Source organism: Dipodomys merriami, unplaced genomic scaffold (assembly GCF_024711535.1).
Source record: "Dipodomys merriami isolate MVZ:Mamm:240054 unplaced genomic scaffold, mDipMer1.0.p SCAF_4, whole genome shotgun sequence".
NCBI classification, from domain to species: Eukaryota; Metazoa; Chordata; class Mammalia; order Rodentia; family Heteromyidae; genus Dipodomys; species Dipodomys merriami.
Genome location: NW_027205603.1, coordinates 10,267,770 through 10,286,513, shown reverse-complemented (window position 1 = coordinate 10,286,513; position 18,744 = coordinate 10,267,770). Strand labels below are relative to the sequence as shown.

The 18,744-nt window shown below is 46.5% G+C and overlaps 1 protein-coding gene across 1 annotated transcript; it reads left to right on the top strand.

Moving 5' to 3' along the window:
* The first annotated feature begins 503 nt into the window (after positions 1–503).
* Positions 504–18,400, top strand: LOC138805541 (uncharacterized). Its single transcript, XM_069990301.1, has 5 exons — positions 504–537; positions 610–801; positions 905–1,323; positions 8,775–8,919; positions 17,694–18,400. The coding sequence occupies exons 1-5, from the start codon at positions 504–506 to the stop codon at positions 17,771–17,773; spliced, it is 870 nt and encodes a 289-aa protein (XP_069846402.1). The 3' UTR covers positions 17,774–18,400.
* The last annotated feature ends 344 nt before the right edge of the window (positions 18,401–18,744 follow it).

The window sequence follows — 18,744 nt, the reverse complement described above, 5'->3', positions numbered from 1 at the left end:
GTGTGCGGCCCTGCGACCCGCAGCGACCCCGGGGAAAGTCCCGCGTTGGATCCCCTCTCGGGGGATCGGGCTCCACGAGGATCCCCGAAAAGGCGACGTTGGTTTCTCCACCCCGAGACTGGCCTCTCCCACCCGCTTCCTGGAGATCTCCAAGGGGGCGCAGTGGGACCCGAGGCGGCCCTGCCCGCGGGGCCGGCGCGGGGCGGGAGCCGCGCAGATGCCGGGGTCCGGGTGCAAAAGGCCGCTGGAGAAGGGGCGTTGGGGCGCTGGGGCCGCGATCGCGGAGGGCTGGAGGTGGGAGGCGAGGCCGCGTTGCCTTCCCCTCCGAGGGGCGCACGGGGGACCTCTTCCCCGGAGAGCTCCCACCCGGCAGCTCCCAACCTCGAGAACAAAGGGTCTGGGAAGCGCGGTCGGGGTCGGGGAGCGGAGGTGGAAGGAGGCAGGAAGGCCGGCGGTGGGGGCTGGGGCGGGCGCCTCCCCGCATTTCCTCTCGCGGCCGAATGATGGAAAGCTCCCGGCAGCAGCCAGCGCCTGGCTGTGGCCGCTTCTAAATCCGGGAGGGCTCGGGTTCCTTACCTAACGGCTGCACTCGCGCCCTTTCTCCCCCAGCGTCCCCACCCCCCTCCGGGGACGGCGGCCCCGGGATCCGGGAGGCTGGGCGGCGCGGCGGCGCGGGCGGAACCGCGGGGCAGCAGCGCCCCCTGCAGGTGCGGGGCGCCGGCTCCACACTCTTAAGGTGGAACCCGCCGAGTTCCCAGGCGCAGAAGCTGCTCTGGGCGCGGCTGGATCCCTCCACCCGCAGCAAGTTTCGCTGGGTCCCGGGGCCTGGGGCGGGGAGGGGGGGGGGGAAAGGGAGGGATCCAGAGCCCTAGGGCTTGGCCCTTCCCGGCTGCTATTTCCCGAGCTTTGGGTTCTACCTGCTGGACCTCGTCCGTGGATGTCCTGCTCTCGGTCTCCATTGACAATTCCCTTTTGAGAGCCAGAGGAGTTATTCCTCCTCCGAGGAAGAATAAGGACGCTCGGGCGGCCAGACCAGAGCCGCATTTCTGTAGCGGGAAAGCAAACTTTGACTTTTCCTTTATTAAACGCAGGAGGCCAGCAGCGAATTTTAGGTGGTTCAGGATCCGATCTGCCGGAGTGGATCCGATCTGCAGTAGGGATCAGATCTCCGGGGCGCGCACTCACTCCGCAAAGTCCGGAGCCCAAGCGGGTGCTGCAGGCCGGGGAAGAGCGAGGGGACGCCCGCCCGCCCGCAGGGGCGCCTCTCCCCGCGCCGCTCCGGCGCCCCTGCGTCAGCGCACTCCCGCTGCGGTGCTTTATTTGGTGAGACCAGGGAACCGGGCGGGGGGCGGGGGGAGATCCAAGTTTCCCCCCCCTTTAACCGAATGGTAGGTGTGTGGCAACTCAATGTCTCTTGGAAATAACGGGCATAAGTGAGCTGCAGATTCTTGGGGGGGACAGGGGAGGGAATCCTACGATCACAGAGCAAGCTAACTCGCGCACACCCCTGGATTTGGAAGCGCGGGGGAAGAGGGGGGAGAGGCGTTCTGCGGGCGCTGGGCGTGCAGTTCACGCTCCGTGGGAACTTCCCTCCCCTCCCCCCCCGACCATGTGCCGGCCTGGCTCCGCCCCTCCAGGCCGACGCTGAGAGGCGCAGAAGGGGCGGAGGCCGCCGGGGGTGGGGGGTGGGGGGTGGCGGGGAGGAGGAAGCCGAGACCACCGGTTAGGCAGCTGCGGGGGAAAGCTCGCCGGGGCAGGTGCCGCGGGGTCAGACCCGCCCCGGGGGTTGCAAACCGCAAGCGAAAGTCGAGAAGGGCAGGAGCTTTGCCTCTAATCCGTTTTACACTGTGAAAACCGCAGACCTGTCGCCCAGGCGGCCACTTTTTAATTGGGGAGCAAATAGATGAAAAACCAAAACAAACGCGCGAGCAAGCCTGCTTTCCCGACATCTCCCGTCCCCTCCGGATCCCTCCCCGCCCCCACCTCCACATCGGACCCCCCCCCCCCCCCCCCCGCTTCTCAGAGGAAAGCTCCATTTCTGGGAAAGAGAGAAACGGATCGGTGCTGGGGGGGGGGGAGGTTGCTTACTGAGACCGGGGCGCGCCCGAGGCGCACCCCGCGCACGCACGGGGCAGTCTGGACAATCTCTTTCTCTCCCGCTCTTCCCGGGCTTTTGTGTTGTTGTTGGGGGGGGGGCACCGATCTCCCCGAATCCTGTCTCTGTACGGATCCCACTTTAACCTTGTGGCGAGCCCCATCCTGCGCTTTGTCACCCAGGCGCTGTGAGCCGTTGGCTGTTGGGTTTTCCCCGAGCCTGGAGTTCGGGGCTTGGGATGCAAGGCTTGGGGGGTTCCGGAGCTCTGCTGACTTCGGAGAAGATACATTTTGCAGAAGACGTGTCCAATCTCACGGTTATCCTTGGGGGTGGGGGTGGGGATCTAGTTGCTAGGTGCCAGGCGCCTTTACCCCCAGGAAACCCAACCCCGTGTCCTGACGGGGTTGCTCCGGGCTTTGGCGGGGTGAGGGTCGGGGGCAGGCCCAGAACTGGGAGGAGATCGGAGAGGAGTAAGGGCGGGGGTTATTGGGATCAGGTTTTTAAGTTCCTATGTTAAGGGGTCCTATGTGGGGAAATCATTTTAAAGCCAAATTTGTAGTCATGGAGATTGGGGGAAGAAGGGAGGGAAAAAGAAAGATCTTTATTTTAAAAAGCAGAAACTAGGAACCTTTGCGTGATCAACTTGTGGAGAGAGAAGGAGGGGAAGAAGGACGGAGAAGATTTCACTTTGTTCTTGAGCACAGGAGGACTTTCTTTCAAAATCAAAATGGAGCGAGGCATTGGAACAGTTAGGTCACGTTTTTAAAGCATTGGCCGGGTTGAGTGAAGTTTTTTCGAAGGTTCTTTCTCACCCAGTCCCTATTGGAAGCTCAACTGATTTTCATCTGCAGTAGACCTGTGCTCAAAATTTCAGAAGAGAAAAATGTGTATAGCACAGGATCTGTCTTCTCTCCAGTTTATTCCTAAGACAAGAACTTTAATAGTAAAGGCTTGCTTGCTCCTTCCCATATAACCAGATACACAGCGCCTTTCCTTATGCTCAGACATGGAAGAATCACCCTGTAATGCATAATTTGTCAGTAGGGGCCTCAGCCTTTTTTACACTCAGGAAACAGTTGAAGACTTACTGTCTTCTTCCCTCGGTGTGCAGTTGGTCAAAGATCTTTGATGAACTAACGAAATGACTATCGTTGCTCTGAATTTCTTCATGATTAAATAGAAAAAGATTCTTGAACTATTTAAACTCTTTCTTTCTTCTTTTAATTGTGAAAATACCATACAGAAGGGTTACAATTACATGAGCAAGATAATGAGTACATTTCTTATCAAGCATTGTTGCCTCCTCCTTTGTTTCCCCTTCCCATCCCTTCCCATCTTCCCCCTTCCTTCCTTCCTTCCTTCCTTCCTTCCTTCCTTCCTTCCTTCCTTCCTTCCTTCCTTCCTTCCTTTCTTTCTTTCTCTCTTTCTTCCTTTTTTTTTTTTTGGTATCAAACTATCTTGAAAATGAGCCTTAATTGTTCCAAGTATTCAGAATGATGGCTTCTCATTGGAAAACATTTTAGCAAAGCTACTTTCTGTGAATTGAAAACGACTAATCAGGGTCTATGTTCCTTAAAGATAGGCCTAGTTACTTTGCTGTACCCCTGACAAGTGCCAACTCCATGTTTCAAATGGCTAGAGCAACCTCTCCTAGTGGAGGAGAGTTTGTAGAATTAGGAACAGTGCAATGATTTACATGGTTTTGGTCTTTTCATGAAGTTTTAATTAAATCTGATTTTATGAGAAAAACCTAAATCCCTTGAGTGATGTTATAAAATAAGATCTCATTATTATTAAAATTATATATATGCACTCAAGAGATATGTTAGTGAAATTTGATGAATATGGATATAACTATTAAGATTTCTTGTTCCTGTGATTTTTTTTCTCTCAAATGTGAGGCATGCAGGATTCCAGAGACATGTACTTTAATTTGTTCTGATAATAGCAAAAATGTATGCCAAAGGCATTCGATAAACATCATCTTTCCTGTCACATCATGGTCTATACAAAATCCCATCTGAGGAAATATGCAAGCATATTATGTTTGCTTCAGAAGCTTGAAAGTACAATAGAATTTGAAGTACTGAAAATATGATGCCCGGTTGACAATATCTTAGAAGTGGCCGAGGTATCGCTTCTTGAGATGACTTTAATAATGACTGACTTTAATAATAGAAAGGAAGGGAAGATTTTCATGGCAGGCAAGATGTGATGAGTGAACAACAAGGAACAACGAAGCCATTGACAAAGCATGCTTAAAGAATTCTATTGAAATTATTACTTTTTTTTTTCTCAACTCAGAGGAAGATAGGCAAGTACTTCTGGTGCTCATGAGACGCAGGGTGATAAAAATGTGAGTGACAATTAATGGCCTGTGACTGTGATGTGCTCATCAGTGGGGAGTGAATATGTCCACTAGACCATTTGGTCCTTTTTGAGGGAGATCCACACTGGAGATGGGTAAAGTTTTCAGTAAACTGAGGCCAAGAGGGAGTAGAAAGAAAGAAAAGGAGACTAAAGTCAAAAGGGAGCACATTCTAAAATTTCAAAAAAAATTGTTTGTTTACAATTGTAGATTTGATTCTTAGTCCATTGTCTCTGCCAGCTATTGAGATGAAATAAATAGAATATCACTTAATAGGCAGAGGTGCTGATACAATTTCCTCTCAAAAGATCTGATTCCTAGTATCCAAAGGAAAGGAATTCAAGTTAGTATTAGAACTTGAATTTGTTCTGCCAGAGTGAAAATTGGTTCCATTAGCCATCGGTCACAGAACTCTTTCAGACCTGGCTAGAGCTGTAGATATGATATGTCCCTTTAGCCGAAACAATAGAGGCGTAAGTAATGTTCCATGTGCTTTGGGAAACCATCCAGGGGATTTTAATATTTTTTTTTAAATGGAAGTTTCCTAATTTTATAGTCTTCATAAATCTGGACCAAGTCTAGTTAAGGTCATCAGGGTTGGCAAAACTCTTAAGACATGATTGCTTGAAGAAACTATGATAAGAATAAGCTAAAATACAGAATACTTAATTGTGTACAGTGTTTTGCAAGGATTCCTTCCTGACCTTTTTTTCCCCCCCTTCACTCACTCATACTTCTTTCTCATTGCAGATTTATAGTCCTCTGGGGGAAACCCTTGGACAAAGTAATATATTTGACAGATATACTATCCAAAAGCTTAAAAGTTAATGTCTGACTAGATAACATAAAAATCTAAACAGTTGGAAAAGAAAGAAAAGAAAATCAACTTTCCTTGGATGAGCAAATATGCCAATAGGTTAAGAAGAAGGAGAAAAATATGTATGTCATCCAAAAGTTCACACTTTATTGGATATGGGAGCATTTCAAATATATTCAGTTCATAATGTACATGTATACTTGTGCATGTAAACATACTGGTTTTCTTTTAACTAAATAAAACAAGTAGATTGGAAACTCTGACATGTTCTATCAAAATATTCAATAGTGTCCCTGAAGTAAGAATTTAGAATTTGCAGATGAAAAAAAAACATATTAGATTCAAAAGAAAGATGTAAATGATTTTAACTTTAATTTGTCACAGAAATTTTGTTTTTTTTTTGTTATTTTTTGGAGCAGCAAATTTGTAAACTTACTATTTCGGCATAATTTCTCCTTTTATTTCCCTGTGAACAAATGTTATTGGCTAAGTTAATAATACCAAATATAGTAAACCATAAAATTTCAGAAGTCATGTCTTGGCATGGATGGTAATTCAAGTTTAGAAGTACTTATGGATAATTTGGAAAGCTTTGTTTAGTTATTTTCCTATTCTGCATTTAGTTTGCTTCTATTAGTTTTTGTTAGTTTGTTTTGTTTGTTTCTGGTTTTGGGGCTTGAACTCTGTGCCTGGGTGCTATCCTTTATTTCCTTTTGCTCAAGGCTAGCGCATTACCACTTGAGCCACAGCTCAATTTCCAGCTTTTTCTGTATAATTGGATAAGAGTTTCATGAGGGGGCTGTGAAGGTGGTAGAGTGTTTGCCTCGCATGCATGAGGCCCTGGGTTCCATTTCTCAGCACCACATAAACAGAAAAAGCTGAAAGTAGTACTGTGGCTCAAGTGGTAGAGCACTAGTTTTGAGCTGAAGGGCTGAGGGACAGTGCCTAGGTCCTGAGCTCAAGCCCCAGGACTGAGATATGTACGCACATGCATGTGCGTGTGCGCGTGCACTCACACACACACGTTCTAGAGACTTTAGTAGAAAGTTTCTGTTAGACTGTAGTTCTGTCCCAGTTTTTTCCCTGCTCCATTCAAGGGAGATTGCTCAACCCTGTGGGAGTCTTGCTCTTCCCAATAAGCCTGGGGTGGGGTGGGGGGAATGCAACAGGAGAGTCTAGGGGTGTGACCTCTGACAGTGTGTTTATGGGAACTTGATATTCTCGGTGGCCAGTGGCCGACATTAGGAGGAAACTTAGGTAACTAGCAAGGTTCTGATGGAAGTATTACCACAGCCAGCTAGAGCAAACTGGCTCTGTGGAGAGGATATTTCTGAATTAACACAAACTAGGAATGGAATGGCGGATGGTGAGGGGACCTTACTCCTCATGTGGATACATTAAGAGGACAGGATCTGACCTTTCTTAAAAATCATTTATTTATTTATTTGTTTATTCTCGTTGCTGGTCCTGGGACTTGAACTCAGAGCCTGGGCACTGTCCCTTAGCTTCTTTACTCAATGCTGGCATTATCCTGCTTGAGCCACAGATTCAATTTCAGCATTTTGGTGGTTAATTGGATATAATAGTCTCATGGAATTTGCTGCCCAGGCTGGCTTTGACCTCAGCCTCCTCACAGGGGTGAGTCATGGGTGCCCGGCTTTGTCTGTCTCTTTTCGCTTATGAGGCTTGAACTCAGGGCTTGGGTGCTGTCCTTGAGCTCTTTTGCTCAAGTCTAGAGCTCTACCTCTTTAAGCCACAGCTCCACTTCTGGTTTTTGTTTGGCTAATTAGAGATAAGGGTCCTGCAGGGACTTGTCTGGCCAGGCTGCTGTCTAGCTGGGATCCTCAGATCTCAGCCTCCTGAGTAGCTAGGATTACAGCCGTGAGCCACCTGCACCTGGCTTTTTGTCTGACTTTTTACTTGAGAATAGCTCTGCTTATTCTTTATTCCTTAGCTTTTTTTGCTCAAGGCTGGTACTGTATTACTCAAATCACAACTTCAGCTTTTTGGCAGCCTTTTAATGGTTAATTGGAGACGAGAGTCTCTTTTTTTTTTAATTTTTTTTTTTTTTTGTCGGTCATGGGGCTTGAACTCTGGGCTTGGGCGCTGTCCCTCAGCTCTTCAGCTCAAGGCAAGCGCTCTACCACTTGAGCTACAGCGCCACTTCCGGTTTTCTAGTGGTTTTATTGGAGATAGGAGTCTCACGGTCTTTCCTGCCCGGGCTGGCTTTGAACCGCGATTCTCAGATCTCAGCCTCCTGAGTAGCTAGGATTACAGGCGTGAGCCACCGGCGCCCGGCGTTTTTTTTTTTAAATTTTATTTTATTTTATTTGTGAACATACTGTACAGAGGAGTTACAATTACGTGGGCAGGATAATGCGTACATTTCTTACCAAGCATTGCAGCCTCCTCCTTTGTTAACCCTTCACATCCCTTCCCAGCCTCCCCCCTCCCCCCAATCCCAATCCTTCTCCTTCCCCCCCTTCCCCCCCCCCCCCCCCCCCGCACCGACGTTGTAAAGCTCGTTTTGGACATGACATTTTGTACTTCTCATTGTTGCAACAGGTCCACCTGTATCCTTAAACAACTGGGTTTTCCCCATCTCCTCCACAAGTTATACTGACATCAAATATAGTGAAAGCAGGGGTTATACTGTGGGGGAGGGACATACAAAGCAACAAAGAGATAATCTTATAAATGCGTTAGAAACACATGCATGAAAGAAAAAAACATTAAAATACACATCTAAGGGTTCATTTTCCTGACATCACATTATCTGACCTTTTCTGCTTGACTCATACATATACTAGATATTGCAAATAAGGGAAACCATGGGACCTATGTTTCTTTGGGCCTGGCTTACTTCACTTAATATAATTTTTTCCAAGTTTTTCCATTTCCTAACAAATGGGGCAATGTCATTCTTTCTGATGGAGGCATAGAATTCCATTGTGCATATATACCACATTTTCTTGATACATTCATCTACTGAGGGGCATCTGGGTTGGTTCCATATCTTAGCTATGGTAAATAATGCTGCAATAAACATAGTTGTGCTGGTAGCTTTAGTGTGGTCTTGTTTGTAAACATTTGGGTAAATGCCCAAAAGTGGGAAGAGGAGAGTCTGTTGAACTTTAACTGTTCTGGCTGACTTTGAACTGGGATCCTCAGATCTCGGCCTCTTGAGTAGGTAGGATCACAAGCGTGAGCCTGGCTTCGCTTTTCTCTTTCTGACTGATGTGACAGTCTTAGGTGTGGGTTGTCAGAGGGGACACTGGTGGCAAGTGGGCAGGCACTTCATGTGCAAGGTTTCATCTGTGTGTTGCAGGGCATTTAACAAACCTCTCTTCCATAAACGCCAGAGACATTCCCCAGCCACTTTGACAGCTGTAAAAAAAAATACCTCTGTATCAGTTAACTTTTATTGAGTAACAAATCATCCAGTACTTAGAGGCTTAAAACAAAATCATTTATTGTTTCTCACGGCTTACCAGGAGAGTCTGAGCCAGACTGACTGGGGGCTGCATGGTCTAGAACGGCTTTTCTCAGCCTCAGCTGAGACATGGAGGATGGCTGAGTCTCAGCAGAGTGGCTCTCCTGTGAGGACTTCTCTCTACATGCTGGCTGTAGCTAGAGAAGGTAAGGCTCAGTGCCTGTGCGTTTCTCATGCTTCTGCTTACATTGCCTGTGCAAATGGTCTGTTTGCCAAAGTTAGTCAGCTGGCCATTTACATAGCAAGGGAGCATCTGTATAGCTAGGGAAGGAATTTGTGACCAGGAGGTCCACAAGCTGATGCCTGTCATGCTAGCTACTCAGGAGGCTAGGCTTGGAGAATCAGTGTTCAAAGCCAGTCTGGGCAGAAGAAGCCTGCAAGACTCCATATCTAATGAACTAAGTAAATACCAGAAAACTGGAGCTCTGGGTTCTGATTTCAAGCTCTGGGACTGGTGTGCCTCTTTCCCCCGCCTCCACTCAATTCCCTCCCTTGGCATTTGCGACCATATTTTGCAGTTTATAATCTATGCTCTGTCTACACAGTATTTACGTTTTCCTCACAAGTGAAATATGGCTATCTAACTGGGCACTGATGTTTTATGCCTGTAATCTAGTTACTTAGGAGGCTGAGATCTGAGGGTCACATTTCGAAGCCAGCCAGGGCAGAAGAGTCCATGAGGCTCTTATCTCCAATAAACAGGTACAAAAGCCAGCTATGGGAAGTGGCGCTGTGGCTCAAGTAATAGAGTGCTCGCCTTGAGCTGAAGAGCACAGGGACAGTGCCCAAGCCCAGAGTTCAAGCCCCATGACTGACCAAAAAAAAAAAAAAAAAATCCAAAGCCAGCTGTGGAGCTGCGGCTCAAGGGATACAGTGCTGTCCATAAGCACTGAGAGCTCAGGGACAGTGCTCAGTCCTGAGTTCAAGTCCCAGGACTGGAAACAGGAAAGAAAGAAAGAAAGAAAGAAAGAAAAAGAAAGAAAGAAAGAAAGAAAGAAAGAAAGAAAGAAAGAAAGAAAGAAAGACGGAAGGAAGGAAGGAAGGAAAGAAAGAAAGAAAGGTAATGTGCACATTCTAAGACCTCCAAAGCTTACTTGCTGATTATTGTATCAGATTGATACTCCTCCCCCCATCTGTCTCTCTCTCTCTCTCTCTTAGCTCTTTTTCCATCTTTTCTTTTTCTTTTTGAGTCTCACTCTGTAGCTTAGGCTGGCTTTGAACTTATGATCCTCCTGCCTCTTCCTCCTAACTGCTTAGATTATAGGCATCTTGCATGTAATATAAATAACATTTCCTGTACTTGTGTGTGTATGTGTGTATGTGTGTATGTGTGTACGTATTGGTTCTGGGGCTTAAACTCAGGCACTGTCCCTGGATTTTTTTTGCCCAAGCCTGGTGCTCTCGTGTTGCTTCTGCTTCAGCTTCCAAATTGAACTTCTTCCTTTTTAATGGGCTCCCTCTGAACTCTGCTTGCTAATTGGTTTTTTTCCTTTAGCCCTACTCTCTCCTAATGCTTTATTGCTTCAACTAGGGCTACCCCACTGGTTCTTTTAACATTCCATTCGGAAATGACTGTGGCTCAATGCAAATTTCTAGCAGTATCTTTTCTACCTTCCATGTTTCCTTAGGTGGCCAACTGGTTCCTTGCTACATAACACAGACCACCATTTTCACTACTTGTTACTATTTAGTGCCAGTCTTGGGACTTGAATTTAGGTCCTGGGAACTATACCTGAGCTTGTTTTGCTCAAAGCTACCACTCTACTACTTGAGCCCCAGTTCTACTTCTGGCTTTTTGTTGTTATTGTTGTTGTTAATTGGAGATAAGAGTCTCATGGACTTTCCTGCCTGGGCTGGCTTTGAACCCTGATCCTCAGATCTCAGCCTCTTAATGCCTAGGATTACAGGTGTGAGTCACCAGCACCTCACTCTTTTTTTTTTTTTTCCTTTTGAGATAGGGTCTCCTTATGTTGCTCAGGTTGGCATAAAATTTGGGATCTTCCTGCTTCTAGCTTCCTGACTGCTGGGATTACAGGCATACATCATCATTCCCAGCAACTAATGATTGATGGTTCTTTACTTTTTTTAGCCTTTGTGAATGGTTTCCTTGCTCCTTTCCCACCCCCTATGAAATCCCCTAACCAAAGCCACATATTTTAGCTATTGCTCTGGTGTTGAATAATAGAAGATTAATCACCTAACCAGTCTGCCAGAAGCTCTGGAGTAGGCAGAGGAGTTGAAGAAATCTGAGAGGCCAGGAACCACTCAGACTCTCTACAGGGAGAGCTCACAGACAGCTCTTTGGGAAGCTGCTACCTCTGTAGATGTGCATTTCCACGCTTCATGGTGGGCCTGGGGCTGCTGGTGACTTAGGCTGATGATGGCCGGGAAGATGATCTGGATGTAGAACAAGAGAATGCTGTCCTATTGGAGTTGCAGAGCACTTCTGAGACAGCTCACTCCGCTACTCACCGCTGCAGTATAATGCTGCTGCCTTGCTTCTGCCTTCCAAATTCCCCTCATGTTCCTCTTTTGGCCAGTTCTAATTTGGAGTACACAGAGAGGGATGCTGGGAACAGTGGCTAACCATGGCTGACAACAATCTAGTCCAACTCCCAGCCCACACATCTTCCCACACCTCCTGAGAAAGTGGCATCACTTTCTTGGAGATCTGTTACAAGAGACATAGAAATACAGAAATTTGAGTAGACTAGATTTCTTTTTTCCTTCTTGGCGGTTGTGGGGCTTGAACACAAGGCCTGAGAGCTGTCCCTGAGCTTTTTGTGCTCAAGGCTAGCACTTTACCACTTTGAGCCACAGCCAGTTTTTGAGTGGTTTTGGAGATGAGTCTCACAGGGACTTTTCTGCCTGGGCTGGCTTCAACCTGTGATCCTCAGATCTCAGCCTCCTGAGTAGCTAGGATTATAGGCATAAGCCACCAACGCCCAGCAGTAGACTAGATTTCTAGTAGATGTGTGTGTGTGTGTGTGTGTGTGTGTGTGTGTCTGTGTGTGCGTGTGTGTGTGTGTGTGTGTGTGTGTGTGTGTGCATGTGTGCAGTGGGATGGAGAGAGGGAATGGAAACTGGAAAATAGGATTCACTTTCAGTGCTAAGAAGCATATACACTTGTGGTTTCCAGCCTATGATTTCAGATTTTCTTCTAGCACCTTTCCTGTCTGTCTTTTATTCCTGTCACTCCATTAAACCTGATCTAATAGAGGAAAGGCATGGTCTCTTGGCTGCTCAATGCAACGAGCATTTCTTGGCTTTTATCTCTCTTGATTTTGGAGGAAGAGGAATGTAAGCTGAGCAATTCTTCCTTTCCAGTCTTTCTTTTCTGATTTGGACGATGGGTACTTCTTTCAGGATTCCTTTGTTGCATCCATTCTTTAACTACCTGTACTAGGAGGCTGGCTTCCAGTCCCTGGAGCCCAGGAGCAGGCTCGCAGCAGCTCACAGGAAGCATTTGGGTGTGTGTCTTGACAACTCCATGCTCTGCGATGACAAGTTGGTAGCTTGAATTGGTGGGAGTGTTTACACCACAGACTCCAGCGTATACTACAAACCTGGCCCTCTTTCGCAGGAGAGAGGAAAGCTAAACACTTAAGCTATCACTGCTGCTATTCCTGCTCTTCACACCCTCCCTGGATTATCTACAGTTAGAGTCTCGACATCTTCTCTGTATTGGTGACTAGCACATCTTTCCTTTCCAGTGAAGAGCTGTCTTCAGGCCCAGTTTTTCAAATCCCTTCTGGCTTTCCTTGGCTGTTCCACAGCATATCGTATTTCCTCTTAAAATTGCTCTTTCTTTCCTTTTACAGTTCTGTCTCAGCGATGGTACCTTCATTCTTCCTCTTGCTCTTATCTCCTTACTCCTCGTTCAAACCACCTTCAAATATGCATGGCCACTACTCAACTCCTTCCTTCCTTCCTTCCTTCCTTCCTTCCTTCCTTCCTTCCTTCCTTCCTTCCTTCCTTCCTCCTTGTGCTGGGGATAGAACTCAGGACATTGACACATGTTAAACAAGTGGTCTTTAATCAAGTGCTCATTTTTTGAGAGATAGGCTCTTACTATACAATAAAGGCTGGCCTCAAATTCCTCCTTTTGAGTACTGGGATTACAGTCCTGCACTACCACACCTGGAAGTTTTGCACTGAATCTTTCTGAAATCCCTGTGTTCTTCATACTTCTTTTTTTTTTTAAATATATTTTCTTCTTTCTTTATCATTTAAATTTTTATCATTATTATAAAGGTGATGTACAGAGGAGTTACAGTTACATAGGTCAAATAAAGAGTACATTTCTTTATGGACAATACCATCCCTTCTTCTTCATACTTCTTGCAACAGCCCTGGGTCTGAGTTTCTCTTCTGGATTATGGCACCAACTTGCTAAGTGGCTTCCTGCCAATCTGCGCTCAATGTTACATCCAGAAGGTTCTTCCAGAGGCACAAATATGATCATGTCACTCCTTGTTTGAAATCCTGGGATGGCTCAATACTATTCTTAGTACCAAAGTACAGTTTTAATTTGCTTAGCACACAAGCTCTTTACAGTAGGATGCTGTTGGCTTTTCAGTCTCATTGTCATCTTGTTCTGGACATCTGCTGCCTCACATTCTTCCCTCCACATTCTTTTATCTCTGGGGCTTTTACTGTTGTTTATTCAAAATGCTCTGGGGCTGGAGTGGAGCTCAGTGGTAGAGCACTTGCCTAGCATATGCCCAAGGTCCTGGCTGCCTTCAGTACAGCCCAAATGAAACAAAACTAAGCAAATAAAACTGAAACAAAATATACAAAATATTCTGCGTACCTACTTTTGCCTTCTCTATTCATATTGTTCATCCTTTAGCTTAGAAATCACTTCTATAAGGCACAGTGGCTCATGCATATAATACCAGGTATTCAGGAGAATTAAAGGCTAAGGCTAGCGGAGGAAAAATGTTATCAAAGCCCCATCTCAGCAAACAGTCTGGGTGTGGTGGTTCATGTCTGTAATTACAACTACAAAGGAGCTACAAGTGTGAAGACTGTGGTCTAAGACTTGTCCCCTGGCAAAAATGCCAGACATAACCACTTGAAAAATACTAAAAGCAAAAAATGGTTGGGGGTATGGCTCAAGTAGTAGAGTACCATCCTAGGAAGCAGAAATCACTGAATTCAAATCCCAGTACTGCCAAAAAATAAACAATAAAACTAGGTTCCTGTGGCTCACCATTATAGTCTTAGCTACTCAGGAAGAATGAGATTGGACGATCATGGTTTGAAGTCAGCGTGGGCAGACAAATCTAAGAGATTCTTACTTCCAATTACCCAGCAAAAACTGAAACTGGAGGTGTGGCTCAAGTGGTAGAGTGCCAGCCTTGAGCCAAAACTGAAGCTCTGGCACAAACAAACAAAAAAGTCTCTTTAGCCAGGTACCAGTGGCTCATGTCTGCTACCCTAGCTACTCAGGAGGTTGAAATATGAGGATTGAAGTTCGAAGCCAGCCTGGGCAGGAAAGTACATGAGACTCTTATTCCAATTAATCACAGAAGAAGCCAGAAGTAGTGCTGTGGCTTAAGTGATAGAGTGTTAGCCTTGAGCAAAAGGAGCTCAGGGACAGTCCCCAGGCCCAGAGTTCAAACCCTAGGACAGGCCCCCCCCCAAAAAAAGTCTCCTTTATGTGCTTATGTGTTCACCAAATCATTTCATTTTCTTCCTGGGACATAGAAAATATACACTACCTATTGGTCTTGGGCAGGGCCCTGTTGGCTAATCATAGAGATCTGAACATAATTGAAAGTGGTGAGTGTGATTTGTAGGCCCGAGTTCTTACATAGCTGATGTCTCTTTCCCACCATTTTGCCCCAGTCCTGCCCATAGTTCAGTCACTTGGCTTCTGTGGCTGTGGAGCTGTTACTCCCTGTTTTCCCAACAGGGTCTCAAAGCCTGGGTTCCTGAAATACCTTTACAGGATAGCACCAAGCAGTCTGCCAGTGTCAAATAAAACTGAATATTTATTGTGTTAACTCACTGACCTCCAGGTCTTGTTTGTTTTGCCAGCTAGCAGTGTAAATGTCTTGATTGCTCTAGCGTGGGAATGCATCCTATGTTCCCTGCATGCTTGTTTGGATGCCTCTCTATCAGTCTGCAGCATCCTTGTCCTGGTGTCAAACCACCCCTAGATGACACAAGGGCCTGTTGGCTTCCTTCTGTGTGTCCGCTGTAAAGTCTTTGAGGGCAGGGGTGGCTCCTTATCCACTGTCACTATTATAGTGTTCATTATAGTGTCCCCCAGAGGCTTATAGTTTGAATGCTTGGTGCCTGGATAGTGACACTATTTTCAGAGGTTATGAAAAACTGGGCTTTAAACTTGTTGGGTTGGCACTGTACCACTTGAGTCATGCCTTCAATCTTGCTTTTCTCATTTTTTATTTTTGTCAGTTGTGGGGGTTGAACTCTGGGCCAGGGGGCTGTCCCTCAGCTCTTCAACTCAAGGTGAACACTCAACTGCTTGAGCCACAGCGCCACTTCTGGTTTTCCAGTGGTTAACTGGAGATAAGAGTCTCACCGACTTTCCTGCCTGGGCTGGCTTTGAACTGGGATCCTCAGATCTCAGCCTCCTGAGTAGCTAGGATTACAGGCATGAGCCACCGGTGCCTGGCTGCTGCTGCTGCTGCTGCTTCTTCTTCTTCTTCTTCCTCCTCCTCCTCCTCCTCCTCCTCCTCCTCCTCCTCCTCCTCCTCCTCCTCCTCCTCCTCCTCCTCCTCCTCCTCCTCCTCCTCCTCCTCCTCCTCCTCCTCCTCCTCCTCCTCCTCCTCCTCCTCCTCCTCCTCCTCCTCCTCCTCTTCTTCTTCTTCTTCTTCTTCTTCTTCTTCTTCTTCTTCTTCTTCTTCTTCTTCTTCTTCTCCTTCTTCTCCTTCTTCTCCTTCTTCTCCTTCTCCTTCTTCTCCTTCTCCTTCTCCTTCTCCTTCTCCTTCTTCTTCTTCTTCTTCTTCTTCTTCTTCTTCTTCTTCTTCTTCTTCTTCTTCTTCTTCTTCTTCTTCTTCTTCTTCTTCTTCTTCTTCTTCTTCTTCTTCTTCTTCTTCTTCTTGTTGTTATTTTGGAGATGGAATCTCATAGATGTCTGGGCTGGGCTCAACATGGGGTCCTTCAGATCTCAGCCTCTTGAGTACCTAGGGGTTATAGGTGTGAGCCACCAGCATCTGAATAGGTTGTGAAAACTTGGAGAAGTGGGAGTACCTAGTATCCTCCTCCTCCCCCTCCCCTTTCCTCTTCTTCTCCTCCTTTCTCTGTTTCCTGGCTGCCATGAGTTGAGCGGCTCTGCTCAGTCTGTACTTATTTACAGATATTTTGCCTCACCATGAGGAAAGAGGCCATGGACCGAACTCTCTGTAACTGGGAGCCAAAATAAACTTTTTCCTTTCTTAAGTTGTTTCAGACAGTCCATAGCAATGAGAAAAGTAACACAGTTGCCTTACATAGCACACTGCGTTGTCATCACTGTTTACCAGCCTATTGCATCTATGCAAGCATGATTTCTATCTTATTTATTTGCTTATTTTTGTGGTAGTGTAGCCTTGTGTGTTCTAGGCTCATGTTGTAACCATCAAACTATACCCCCCAGCCTTTATGCTTTCAGTTAATCAAATGAAGCCTCATGTTTTCACGAAGTCCTGAATTTCTCTTTTGAAACTTGCTCATTTCCCCCTCATTTTCCAATAATACTCAATCCAGCAGAACATATCCCAGAAAAAGGTACAGAATCTCTCGGTGCTTGTGGCTCATGCCTGTAATCTTAGCTACTTGGGAGGTTGAGATCTGAGGATTAAGGTTCAAAGCTAGCCTAGGTGGGGAAAGTCTATGAGACTCTTATTTCTAATTAACCACCAGAAAACCGGAAGTGGAACTGTGGCTCAAAGTGGTAGAGTGCTACTCTTTTTTCTGGGGGGGGGTGGGGGGAATCTGGTTGTCGGGCCTGAACTCTGGGTCTGGGTGCTGTCCCTCAGCTCTTCAGCTCAAGGCTAGCACTCTACCACTTGAGCCACAGCGCCACTTCCAGCTTTTTTCTTTTTGCTTATGGGGTGCTGAGGAATCGAACCCAGGGCCTCATGCATGCAAGGCAAGCGCTCTACCACTGAGTCACCTTCCCAGCCCCTAGAGTGCTACTCTTGAGCAAAAAACAGCTTAGGAACAGTGCCCGGGTCCTGAGTTCAAGCCCTACAAACACCACTACCACCACTACCACCACCACCACCACCAACAAAAACAAAAAAGCTGCAGGATCTACTCATTTCTTCTATGGGTCTGGTTTGGGGGGGCTAAAGTTCCTCATATCCTCTCCTGGGGCATCACCACAGCACCAGCCCAGGCCTGGCCTCATAGTGAGAAAGATGCCCCTGCTCCCCCAGATCTCTGACAGACGTCCATATGCGGGCCCCCAAAGAATAGCTTGCCATTCATGTGCACTCATTTTTCCCAAGACCCAACCAGTGGGACAAGGTAGCTGGGTGCAGAGAGCTTTACCATCTCCAATTTCACACTCTGTAAGACACACTCCTCCTCAGTGGCCTTCTGGGCCTTGGGTCACCTGTGCAACATTCTTCTCTGTCTCCTGGTGAGTCCCCTTTCCCCCCTTTGGAGCCTTTGATGTCCCTGTTCTCTCCAGTTCCTCAGAGTGGTTGCAAGGACACTGATTCTCAAAGAGAAGAGGCGGGGGTTTGATTGCTTCTTCATGGACACTTCTAGTATCACTCTATGACCAGCTCTGCATGTCAGCTTGGGGGCGGGGGAGGGGGAGAGGAGGGAGAGGCAGGAGGGGATAGACAGGTCAGACAAGATCTTCTTCCCTTTTGTCTCTGAGCCTTAGGTGCTTGTTCCTTATGTATTTACATGACTAAGAATGACCATGCATTGATTTTTTTTTTTTTTTCTGCAGCAAAAAAAAGCAGCAATGACTTCTCTGTTCAGGGAATCCAGCAGCTTCTGGAAGAGCCACAGCACTTTGGGGGCTCCTGATTGGATCCTCAACACCACCATAGAAAATTTCGTAACTTCCACTTGCTCTTCAGTGAACATTAAGAAAGTATATAATTGGAGTTATTTAAAAAGGACTGATTTGGGGCTGAGGCAAGAGTTGGAAAGTTCGATGCCAGGCTGGACTAACAGTGAAACCATATTGAAAAAAAAAAAAAAAAGAATGAGCTGGGCACTGGTGTGGCTTACACCCATAAGCTACACCTCGCTACTCAAGAGCCTGAGATCTGAGGGTTGTGGTTCAAATCCAGCCCAGGCAGGAAAGTCTGTGAAACTCTTACCTCCAATTAATCACTAGAAAACCAGAAGAGGTGTTGTAGTTCCAAGTGGTAGAGTGCTAGCCTTGAGTGAAAAAGCTCAGGGACAGCCCTCAGGCCTTGAATTCAAGCACCACAACTGAAAAACAAAAGGATGATTTAAAATACAAACACAAGTGATTATGCTTTTCCTCCTGCTACCATTAAAATTTCACCCTGGTCCTTTCCTTTCTTTTCACTGCTGCCTTAGGATTGTGAAGAATGCTTAGACAACCACTCACTCACTTCAGTGCACTGCTTTGATTTGGCCAACGGCCCTGCTTTTCACCTATTTTGCTTCTGTACTATTAATACAAATACACACATCGAAAAGACTGGTGCCATCTTAATTTTTTTTTTTTTTTTTAAATCAAAGTAGCTTCAGAATTGCAAACATGCTGAAAAGGAGTCCAGGAAGGATTTTTTTTTTTTTGTCGGTTGTGGGGCTTGAACTCTGGGCCTGAGCATTTGTCCCTCAGCTCTTCAGCTCAAGGCGAGTGCTCTACCACTTGAGCCACTTCCTGTTTTCTAGTGGTTTATTGGAGATAAGAGTCTTACGGACTTTCCTGCCTGGGCTGGCTTTTGAATCGCAATCCTCAGATCTCAGCCTCCTGAGTAGCTAGGATTACAGGTGTGAACCACCGGAGCCTGGCTCCA

Excerpts from the sequence above, each read along its gene's own strand:
- LOC138805541 (XM_069990301.1), top strand. The coding sequence starts at position 504 with ATGGAAAGCTCCCGGCAGCAGCCAGCGCCTGGCT. Across the intron at positions 538-609 it reads GCAGCAGCCAGCGCCTGGCT|CGTCCCCACCCCCCTCCGGG; the intron begins GTGGCCGCTTCT and ends TTTCTCCCCCAG. Across the intron at positions 8,920-17,693 it reads GCTGGCTGTAGCTAGAGAAG|CAAAAAAAAGCAGCAATGAC; the intron begins GTAAGGCTCAGT and ends TTTTTTCTGCAG.